This window comes from Rhodamnia argentea, chromosome 4, assembly GCF_020921035.1.
Source record: "Rhodamnia argentea isolate NSW1041297 chromosome 4, ASM2092103v1, whole genome shotgun sequence".
NCBI classification, from domain to species: domain Eukaryota; kingdom Viridiplantae; phylum Streptophyta; class Magnoliopsida; order Myrtales; family Myrtaceae; genus Rhodamnia; species Rhodamnia argentea.
The window spans coordinates 2,659,033-2,671,328 of record NC_063153.1 but is presented as its reverse complement, the minus strand read 5'-3'; the positions used below and the strand labels follow the sequence as shown (position 1 = coordinate 2,671,328).

General features: G+C 37.6%; 1 protein-coding gene across 1 annotated transcript; it reads right to left on the bottom strand.

Moving 5' to 3' along the window:
• Nucleotides 1-5,849: 5,849 nt before the first annotated feature.
• LOC115751277 (probable inactive purple acid phosphatase 28) lies at nt 5,850-9,954 on the bottom strand. Its single transcript, XM_030689107.2, has 4 exons — nt 9,637-9,954; nt 9,396-9,543; nt 6,972-7,378; nt 5,850-6,441 (listed from the first exon to the last, which is right to left on the bottom strand). Exons 1-4 carry the CDS (start codon nt 9,814-9,816, stop codon nt 5,998-6,000), a joined length of 1,179 nt encoding a protein of 392 aa, XP_030544967.1. The 5' UTR covers nt 9,817-9,954; the 3' UTR covers nt 5,850-5,997.
• Between the last annotated feature and the right edge of the window lie 2,342 nt (nt 9,955-12,296).

Here is a 12,296-nt window from a genome sequence, read left to right as displayed (position 1 = left end):
TCTCGCTAGAACAGGTCCTGAAGCTGGGGATCAAACAAGGGTTGATCAAGGGAATGGCCAGCCATTGGCAGCAGAGGCATTTCTTATGCTGTGTGGCCACTTTAGGGTTGGTATGGAAGCATCTTGGTCACCGATAAGGGATTTAAAGGCCGCAACGTGTTTGCTGCAGGAGTGTGCATTATTAAGGAAGACTGTAAGTTCAGAAATCCTTTCATGCTCTCATAATTTTTCTTTTTTCACAGCTTTGAATCCGTAAGACAATCACCATGATGAATGATGATTATCGCTAGAATCCTATCGAAGAGTCCCACCACATAAACAAATAAGACTGGGAAAGGTGACTAATGATAAGAATGGTTCAGGAGAGAAAAGATGTTGCTTTGTGTTACAATTCCAAAGGGAGATTTTCTCTAACCGACTATTATCGAAGCAGTGCCCTAGGGAGTGGGCTAATCAATTTCAAATATTTTTCCGAGGGGAATGTTGCAGCATGTCGCATCTTCTAGATGATTGAACGTGTCACCCGTATCAGCTTGGTTGGTAAGGAATGAATGACGCTGTCTAATGTTAGAGGCGGAGTGGAATTCAAAGACTGCTTTGCTTATCCATTGTGTACCCAGTCTTTAGTACTAAAGAAATTCAGCCTCAGCTGGCCTCTCAAACTGTTGTCTTTGTTGATAGAAGTAGGTCAGGAAAATCGACCGTCATAAGTTTGCTCGAAAGATTCTATGACCCCGTCAAGGGCAATATTTTCGCAGATGGTACCAATATAAAGACTCTTCAGCTAAAAGGGCTGTGAAGTCAAATGGGTTTGGTGAGCCAAGAACCCATACATTTTGCGACCACGGTCAAAGAGAACATACTCTTTGGAAAGGAAGGCGCTAAGATGGATGAGATTAGTAAGGCAGCAACAGCAGCCAATGCACACAACTTCATTACCCAGCTACCTAATGGATATGATACCCAGGTAAATGCAGACAAGTGTTTTTGCTTCTCAAATTGTATTTGTAATACAGCATCTCTCAGTTAGCAGTGATCGCAATTATTTCTATTGAAGGAAGAGATTCATTTTGTGTATACAAAGAACAGTTCTGACGAGAAGATAAATGCTAATGATGCCGGTTTTCTAGCATTATACAGGTGGGTCCATTAGGAATTCAGATGTCTGAAGAGCAGAGACAGAGGATCTCAATAGCGAGGGCATTATTAAGGGATCTGAGGATTCTGCTTCTGGTCGAAGCCACGAGTGCATTGAATTCACATTCCGAGAAGGCTGTTCAAGACGTCTTGAATGAGGCTTCTATATGTCTTGAATGCAACTTAACCGTGGTTATTCAGCCTGGGGAAATAATAGAATTTGGTTCTCATGAGTAACTGATGGAAAATGAGCATGGTCTGTACTCAACAATGGTCCAGCTTCAGAGAACTAGTGGAAGTGATGGAACAGCGCCATCTTCTCAAGCAGTCCAAAAGCTGCTTACATCAGGAGTTACAACGTTAGAGGATTACGGTTGCATATCGCGATGGTGAGCCAAGATCCGACTATCTTCGCAGCTACGATCAATGAGAATTTCAGGTAAGTGAGAGAAAATGCGACTGATTCTGAAGTTATTGCAGCAGCAACTCTTGCAAATATGCCCATTAATTCGGGAGGCCTGTTGATCTGTTTTATTAGCCCATTTGCAATTTTTTATTCTGCTGTTTAAACAACTGAAATCTTTTGTTGACTCATTCATGGTATTAAATGAGCAGTTCGATCGAGGAACGATACGCAACTTATTGTGGAGAGAGACGGGTGCAACTCCCTGGGGAAAAAAAGGCAGAGGTTAGCACTCTCGAAAGCAATCTTGAAAAGCCCGACCATGCCACTCTTGGATGAGGCGACAAGTGTGTTGCTCGACAGTGAATCAGAGAGACTCATCCAGGGAGCACTGGAGAAAACCATGACAGGCAGGACCTGTGTGGTCGTGGCACACCACCTATCCACGATCCAAAGGTCAGATAAAATAACAGTACTCGACAATGGGAGGATTGTCGAAGAGGGGTCCTAGCTCGGAGAAGGAGAAAATGGGCTCTACTTTTCTCTCGTCAAAGTCCAGCAGCTAGCTGCAACGACATGAGTTAGGTCTTGGAAATCAAAGAATTGTTTTTGCCTGAGTCAGAAGTAAACATCAGCACTTACGAGTATGAGCAGAGTAGAACCTATCTTAACCCTTAGCGTTATAAATTTAGATGGTTTTAATTGATAATGATAGGATGCAGTTATCGTCAAATTATGTTCAACCACAGTGCCGCCTTCAATATGTCAACTATTTTGCATAATGTTGCGACCTAAAATTCGGATTGAATTCCAGGTTAATGGATTACTAGATTAATTAAATGAATTAACTAACCTAACCCGAGCTCTCCCAAGCTCTACCAATTCGCAACTTAAGTTCATGTGATTTTAATCAAAAGATTTTCAATTTTCAGAGCCGCCACTAATCTTTTTGGAAGGTAGATTAGATACCTAAGTAAAGTATGGGAGAATACTTTATTTTCTGCTAACCAGAAATTTAGGTTCGGGGACTTGATTATGTTGATCTTTCAATTAACACACTTTCGGTACCATACTTGTGAAAATTTTCTTGATTGGCGAATCCAATTGATTTCAATGAATGAATTAAGGTGCAATTTATTTTTGTTTGGATTTTTATTAAGTGCATGTTATGAAAATGCAACTAGATGATATGCAATGTAACCATATGCAAAATCTAGCTATGTGATGGTATGACAAAACATTATATGATGAAAACAATTATGCATGATGACTTCAAAAAAATCAAATTTTAATGCAAAAAAAAAAAAATGTGAATTCTAATCTATGACATACAGTATGAAATCTGAACCATATGACATGGCATAAGTGATGGGGATACACACGACGAGTGAAAATTTGATGAAATGCTCTAGCCTAAATATCGTGAAAGAACAATCCATGATAAAAGATTTTTTATGCAAAGACAAATATGAGCCAAATTTCATGATATGTAACCTACGTGGAATATGCTAATGACATGGAATGCATGGATGGCAAGAAAATAATGCATGAAAAATTAAACTATATGGTATGTGAATGAGATGTCATCACTTTCCATGAATTTTTTATTTTTTTTTATGATGAATTGATCCGACAATTAACACAAATTGCTTCAATTTATATTAAGAGTCACCTTAAGATGTAATTTCCGAAAAAATTCATTTAAAGCTGAGACATGATGATTTTTTTATGATTTTATGACTTTTTAATGAAAAAATGAATCAAATAAGAATATAATATACCTTGAGCATAATACACCTTATAATCCGAATTTTTCGATGAATTCACTTCGTACCCGGGAGGTGGGGTCAGAAGGTAATTTATTCACGTCGTACCCGGGGGTGGGGTCAAATAGTGAATTTATATATTATGAAATTTGTCGATCCGGTCCCAAAGTTATGGGATAGGTTAGACAAATTCATATGCATATGACGTCGTATTTCGGGGGTAAAGTCAGATAGTCATCCACAATGCACATATTCCGAGGGACAAGGCACAAGTATACTCAAGGTAGATTATAAAAATATTTGAATTAGACTAAGGTATATAAAAAAAAAATTAATTTCTCGGCCAACTAGGAGTAGGTGCAGAAATTTTAAAGGGGATAGACCCCTATCCACAAAAGATTCACATATCTTTTAAACTTAGAAAATTATCTCTTGAGATTTGAAAAAAAAAAGATTTTTTAGATAACTATCCAAACCTAAAAGATATAATCAGAATTTTTAAGGGTTTCAAGTTACCACAAGATAATCTTGAACATTCCAAAAGATGTGCACAATATCTCTAAGATGTGATCGGGATTCAGATTATCTTAAATTCAAATCAAATATCCAGAAATATGCTCATGAATTCAGAATATGCTTCGGATATGCATGACATCCCCAAGATATGATTAGAACTCAAATTATATTCAAATTAAACCACAAGATGTATCCAAAGATATGCCAATATATCCCAAAGTCGAATTCAATGATACTCAAGATATTCACAAGATAACTTCCGATTCCGATCTTTTAAACTAGGTAATAATCTCATCATATCCGAAAATTTCATTCATCTAAACATTCAAATGATGCAATCAATTTTCAGAATATCTTGAGATAGAGATGTTACCTAATTCAAGCTTGAACCGAAAAAAAAAATTGACGAACGAGCAAGACGACTTGGACCGATCGGTGAGATTCACGCGCACCTAGAGTTCCGTCGAGGCTCATCTTGCCGGCTGAATTTGAGGGTTAATTCCCCCAAAGTAAAGTGTCCAAATAGCAAGCTCTCGCGCGAAGAAAGATGAGGAGAACAACCACCAATAGTCCCAGAAAATTCTGCACTGATTAGTGACAAAAAAAACACCAAAAAAGGACTAATTCGGGTATCCAAATAGCAAAAAATCAGCAGCGAACAGTTGGTATTTGAGCCCCAAATTGCAGCACAATAATTCTTTGGACAGCAGGGGATTTCAACACCGGACAACAGTAAAAAAAAGCCCTGGACAGCAGCCTTGGACAGCAGCCTATTCACCCTTGAACAACGGTTGGAAACTGGAACATGCAGCAACGACTATCCTCCCCGGTCAGTAGCGAAGATCGGTCCTTAATCAGCAGTTGAATTAGACAGATAAATGGCACTAATGAGAACAGGATGCTCGGCAACAGGGACGGCGTCGGTCTTTGTTCTCTCGTACGTGAACTCCCTCAAGTGTACGTGCAGAAAATTTCTTTGCTGGCCTCCAGAGAACATACCCTCTCTCAATGTGCCGTGTGTGCAGATTATGTGCCCCCCTCCCCATTGAGTGAACATCAACGTCCTTTTTATAGGTGAAGTAGTCCAGAATCTTCAAGGAAAAAGAGCATATTTTCTTTCTTATTGTGAATATGTGAAAGATCTCATATCTCTTCTTTATTCCTTCACATGATTTTTCCTTGAGCCTTACACAATTCTTTTTATTTTTTCCAGTCTGATCAGCTAATATTGTAGATTGCCTAATATAAAGATTACGACACCACTTCTCCATATAATTCAGTCCTATTACTCATAACCTTTGCAAATTGAAGATTAAGTTACATGCGTAACGTGTGCAATATTGATCACCAATCTATTCAACGGCCTAGTCGAAATCTGACTCGCAATCATCGAAAATTTCTGCCGAATAAGTTCTATCAAAAGCCCTATCAAATTTCCAGCTTCTCTTGATTTGTTGCGGTGTCGTGGACCATGACTCGTACTCACTCGCAGATGCTTGTTTCCAAGAACCCAACCTACTCCATTCCCTTTTTTTTTTTTTTTTCAGTCTCATGATCACGCCTTGTCCATCTTGTGCTTGTGACACTAACTGCATTATAGTAATGAAGTCTCAAAACCCAGGAAACTCTGATGCTTGGGATCTGCAATTGCCCACATCTTCTTGAGGTCTCCCCGTAATGCGTCCATCCCCGTAATTGAACCACCCACGAGAGATTTGCTGATTCTCATTGAAGCACGTACTTGTTTTGCAGCAAATTCGAAAAAAAAAAAAGAGCAAGAATAATCTGGATTTTCTCGTAATTTTGATTCGCTTCCACCACCGGTCTAATTGAATGCGAAAGTATGAACATTTTAAAATTATAGTAAAATAGAGATAATATGAAAAATGACTTAATTATTTTTGGTAGAGCTAAAATATTAGCTCTAATTTTTATGCAAAAAATGATTGAAAAAATTAAATCAAAATTTAGGTGTCAATACATAATCAAATCCAGCAATTCATTGTTCCTCAAGCAAAATTGTCAAGTATTTGGAAGCTCTTGAGAAAGAGTATCAATTATCATACTTTAAGAAGAGTTTTCTGAAGTACAGTCATGACTCTTGGCAACAATATTTTACAGAAGAATATGCAACAGTTACAGTCAATTCAGAAGCAGTTGTACCTCTGGTTGTCTTCATGAGGTTGATCCAGAATCCCAGAGAACCTGTTCATCTATCATGCTCAGCTCCTCATCATCTAGCCGTTTCCAAGTACTGATCCTCTCAACCCCGGTCCAGTCCCTGTGACTCTTCCCAAGTTCCGCTGTAATGACCCTAGCTCTTCTCGGCCACCCCGCCTTACCATACCCGTGGTAACCACAGCCTCCACCATAGCAAACCCATACACCATCAATGTTCCCACAGAAGTCGTTTGTATGATCATGGCCCACGAAAAAGGCTTTCACATCTCTCATCAAAATAAATGTCTTTAAAACCCCTGAGTTGATGGACGAACAAGCGACCGCCTCCTGGAACTGGCCCACAATCTTTTGGTAATAGAGCTCCCGTACTTCTGGGATTGGAATGTGGAAAAACACAAGAGCTGGGAATGAAGCATCAGTCTCCTCCAGTCGTCCACCCTGTTAGTGTTTAATCTGCAACATGTTAATAAATTCTAAATCTAGGGTAATCCATTCTTTGATGCTTGGATAGGATGAGAACTGATGACACTAAGGAGAGCGAGCTTGTTTTTGCTAATGAAGAACCAGAATGCAGATTGAGTTCTGATCACACCTGATTAAATTTGGTGATATTGCATGGGCACCTTTTAAACTTACTAACGTAGCAAAATTTGTAATGGAACTGTCTAATCTCAGACATGTTATGAAATCCGTTCCTTAGATAAACAGAATAGTAATCAACCAAACAGATTTACCATTGTGGGCTTCAAGAAGTTGGTAACTACACAATCCGAATGTCAAAAAGATGGAATGGATATTTTATAACACACTAAGACTGGATCATTTGCACTATATAGCCAAAAACCATCCACCAAGTTACCAATTAAAGTTGCTGGTCTACTTTGAAGATCAAATCTCATGATTTGAAAATTAAATTGCTAATTTGTAAAAGAAACATGCATTGAGCGCGTAAGTGTGGTTCTGTGTACCCGGAGTTTCTCAGACAATCCAACTAGCCACCGAAGTTGTGATTCCTTAATCCAACCGTAAGTCCGTATTCCTTGAACAACTGCCCTATCTCCACTATCAAGAAAGAAAAGATTGAGGATGCTGCTATTTGCCCACTTAGAGCCAGGAGGACCATGCACACCCAGATGATAGTTTCCGTACCCATCAATGTCCGAGGTAGCTAGATCATCATGAGATGGATTAATCTGTGAGACTGAGTAATCCATTAGAGATATAAAAGACATCAGTTCTTCTCGATCCATTGTAGACTCTTGGTCATGGTTTCCTAGAATTGCTGCCCATGGAAGCTTAGATTCCACTGCTGGAACAAAGGCTCCAAACAGAGATTCAGCAGCATCAGCAGTGCTTGGGCCAAAAATATTATCACCTACACAAAACAACATAACCAACTAAGTCATTAACAGCACAAGGAGTGGTCATGTACTGTTATATATAAACCTGGCATCATGAAGTTGAGATAAACTTTCGCAGCAATAGCAAATGAATAAGAACAACTTTAGTTAAGAAGACAAGAGTTTACACCTTTTGACTGCCTATGCGAAATAGAAGCATGCGTAGTTTCGTCCGCTAGCTAGTCCACAGCAGACCATAGGTAGGAACTAGGTTTAGTTTTGTCATACTGTGGATTCTTGGCTATAAATTAATCTAACCTTTGGTTGGAGCACTCTACCGATAAATTTTAAAGGTTAGATTCCAACATCATTGTCCTTCATTCATGCATATATTTGGAAGATGTTGAAAAGTCACACACTTGCGTGAACACAAGATCCAGACATTGTATGCAAATATGGAAAACTATATGTGAAAAACACTTAACCGAAACAAAAAATGCCAGTTATGGTGGTGGATGCTGTAAGATCAAATATCACCATGGGGCAAGAATTGATTTCTCCCCTTCTAAAAGTATGTATTAACAATCAGTAACATAATGCTTCTTTTCTCATTATTGGTAAGCAAGCAAGCTTTATTGACGTCATTTAAATGGAAACATATTACTTCATTTACATTTCATTCAATCAGAAAAATAAACAAAACAATGTGTACACCAAATTATATAGCAGGCGTCTGAGCAATCCCTAAAAATTGCATGATACCACAAAGAACAATATGAACCATATGGATTATCAACCTAACCTGGTTTAATGTCAAAGACCCTGCTGCGTCAAAGCATAATAGGTCATCGTGATAACTAATAGCATGTTAATGTCTTCCATACTAAATAATAAGCAAAGCCTAGGATATCAAGTATAGACAAAATCCAACATGAGATACAATCTACATCCTCCTGAAAGGGAACGTTCACTAGAGAGAAAAAGTGGACTAGCAAAACCTGAAGCTTGGAAACTAATATAAGACCAAACAGATTTCCCCGGAAGTATTAATTAAACAAAGTGAACACAGGGCAAAGTGCCTTTCTGCTCAGTAAGCCACTAATCCGAAGCTTATAATACATATGGTTTAAATGCAATGCCAATAGATTTTTGTTGTCCCGACAATTCGAGCTATTGAGCTAACAGTTAAGGCAAGTGGGAACAGATTCTTCAAGTAAATGAATCTGTTACATATCAGTACCTAATATATGCATCCTTTGGACTCGAATGTGAAATAACTACGAAGTTTCTATAAAGAAGACCCAACACCAGATCAGAAGCTTGTCATCCTCAGAAGTCTACAGCATTAAATCAGGAGGCTTCTGTTTTCTACATGAACAGCCTGTGAAAGTTGGACCTCCCCTTTGCCATTGACTACGTAAGGTGACAATTCCTCTTTAGCAGAATGTGTTACCTATCAAGGGTGTCTTTATGGGACTCAATGAAAAGAGCAATGTCATGAAGGGATACGAGCATGCTTCCACATCTCTAATGTTAGCGACATTCCAGTTTCATGTTACATTTATAGATCATAACTGTTTTGTCTTTCCCACAAAAGTATCATTCCTTAGAAAAACACATTCCAACAACGCTTTTGCTTCACAAGCGATGGAAGCATTCACAAGGGTGTCTTTATGGGACTCAATGAAAAGAGCAATGTCATGAAGGGATACGAGCATGCTTCCACATCTCTAATGTTATCGACATTCCAGTTTCATGTTGCATTTATAGATCAGAACTGTTTTGTCTTTCCCACAAAAGTATCATTCCTTAGAAAAACACATTCCAACAACGCTTTTGCTTCACAAGCGATGGAAGCATTCATGTGTATGCTGTGAAAACTCCCTACTATAGATACCAACTCCACAAACAGAACAACAAGCACCAACTCATCTGGCAATATTACTAGAGCAATTCCTCCCTCGATCTGTTTTTAACCATTAAAAAGACAATCTTGGAAACAGAAACAAGAAAAAATTTAAGACAATGACGATGAAGTCACCATTGAAGTACCCGTGAAGGCGATGAAATCAGGCTTTTCAGACTCAATCATCCGTTTGACGAAGCGGGTCGTATTGAGATCAGAGCACTCTCCGAACTCCGACGGCAACACGTCTCTGCACCGAGTCATGACCCCATTTGCATAGTGCATATCGGCCACCTTGAAAAACCCCCCCAACACGAGATTCGGGATCAAACCCAACAAAACTCGGAAAGCAAGAACCACGCCGGAAGCAGCTGAGAAGAAGCAAACCTGCAAGATCTTGAAGGTGCCGTCGGGGCGAAATCGGAGGGGAAGAACCGGCTTTCTCTTGATGTGGAGCTTCTCGTGGCCGAGCAAGAGCTTGTGGAGGATGGAGGAGTGGACGAGGTACAGAAGTGTATAGATGGACGCCAAGTAGAGAATGGATTGCTTCCATTTGGAATCTGTCATCTAGATCTCCTTCGCTCGTTTGATACGCTTCAAGTCTTTTTGGTAGTTTTTAGATTCAACTTGAAGAACAAGATCCGGCAATCAACAAACTGCAGATTGTTTCTTTTTTGTGCTGTTTAGCTACACAGTTCAGCTGTCAGTTGGGGAAGGAGGATTTTTGCTGTCGAAGCTCAATTGACATTTTTGTCTGTCTCGTTTTTAGCAGAAATTAAATAATTCTGAAAATATTTAAAAAAAATATATTTTCGTATCCGTAATAGTGCGAAACGAAGGCCCGGCTCCAAGTTGTTCAAGAATAGTGGAATAGTGGCGTTGAGTTTCTTGACCCTTTGTCTTAGGATTAGTCAGTTCTATTTCTTGATGGGAGCAGGGAAGGGATATAACTCAGGGGTAGAGTGTCACATTGACGTGGTGGAAGTCATCGGTTCGAGCCTGATTATCCCTCATCGGCCATGAAAAAATTATTCATTATTTTTTTTTTGGGCAGATACAAAATTACTTTTAGAAATATATTTTTCAAATCATTTATTTTCAACGAAATACCTAAATTATTTGAGCTCCATTTATTTTTCAAAAAATAAATTATTGAAATATATTTTTCTAAAAACGATTGCTTCTATCGCTTATAGAAATGAATAAATAAGAAATACTTTTAGTATTCATAAAAATATTTAAACATAAATTCACATCTATATTAAAAATATTTTTAATTAACTAATTATTTCAAATAATATGGATGATTATTTTAGAAAAATGTTGATTGAATCGTTTATTTTTTGTCTCTATAAATAGAGAGCCTAAAAAATTATTCATTTTTGTGCGCACACATGGAACATCATTACTAATCTTGAATCCCAACAAAAATCACCCACAGCTTTATACAAGATTTAATCTTATTTATACATGTGCATTATTTTCATTTCACATTTACCCATATCATTGTTCCAATCTCATTCACAATGAAACCCACTTAGGTTGCGCGTGGTAACCATTATATTTTGGAAAACCGATTCTAATTAAAATAACTTTTTCTGATTCTATTCCCGGATGAGTTTTAGAGAATCAGAACACGTTTGATAACCGCCCGAAATTTCTGCTCTTGGAATAGAAACGAGTTTGATAACTACATAAAATTTTTGTTTCGAAAAACTATTTCTCTTTCTTGTTTTTTTCATTTAAGTCAAATAACTATGTTGTTACTTTGTAAAATTTCATCCTAAATTAAAAACTAATTTTCAATGCACACTAAAAAAAATTAAAATACATTATTTTTTTTAGCATGTCATAAATGAAACACAAATTTTAATACATGACATTTGAAGTTCGATTGAAGCGTGGGGCAGTTCTCATATTAAGAACTCATTTTTTTTCTTTAAATATTGCGTTGTCCAAAATACATACAAACATAGCAATAGAATAACCAAATTATCCACTAAAAAAAAAAAAACCAAATTATCTTCCTTGATATGAAGTACAAGTCTTTCATTATCATTGTGCAGCTTCCGTCCTAAATCCAAGTGAGTGTTTGGCTCCGACTCCATGTGTAGATGGTCACATTTTGTGACACACGACTACGAGTAAATATATTATCATCCGCATGTTGGATGCCCTCATCTTCTCGCGACTTTTTTTATAGAAGAGTAAATTTATGAAATTTAGGAAATTTAAGCCCAAATTTATGAAAACGAGGCCAAACTAGCCTAATATAAGCTTCTTCTATTTTTAGGGATTTTCTAAAAATTTTTGTGATTTTTTCAAAAAAGAAATTCCAATTTTTTCAAAATTTTTTTATTTTATTTTTATTAGGTTGAGGAAAAAGTGACGAGAGAACCGAAATGGAAAAGTGAAAGCTATGAGACTTCATTCTGTTTTATGATTCTTCAAAGTGATTCTTTTTTCTAGAACCAACTTTTTCTTGGTTATGGATTTTGCTTTAAAATTGATTCTGATTCTCTAAAACCGATTCTAGAACATAATCAGAATCAAAATCCTTCACGCTATCATATAGGATTCTCATCTTTTTTTGTTCTAGAGAATAGAATCAAAGAACCATAATGGTTCTCATACGGGCCTTTAATGTAACCCAACCGTACCCAAGCTTAACCACTGTGCACCGGCTTAGCAAATTGGAGATACTAGTGCAAAGATTGCATATGGTAACACTTTTAAAAGTGGATTTTTGCTTCAAAAATGCTTTTGAAGCAGAAATTTATTTGGTAAAAATTTTTATTTCTAAAAGAAATTTCTACTTCTCAAGTTGTTTTTCCCCCAATTTGAGAAGTTAAAAAAATTTGCTTCTTAACTCAAGAAGCTTGGACCAAAAACTAAAAAACTCAAGAAGTATTTCTCATCTCGCCCTCATTTCATTACGTCACCACTCTCTTTTCGACCACAAACCTCCGCTAAGCTCCGTTGCTTATGACCACAGCCACCCACCGCTACCAACCACCAACCATCATCGGCCACCGCCCATCACTAAC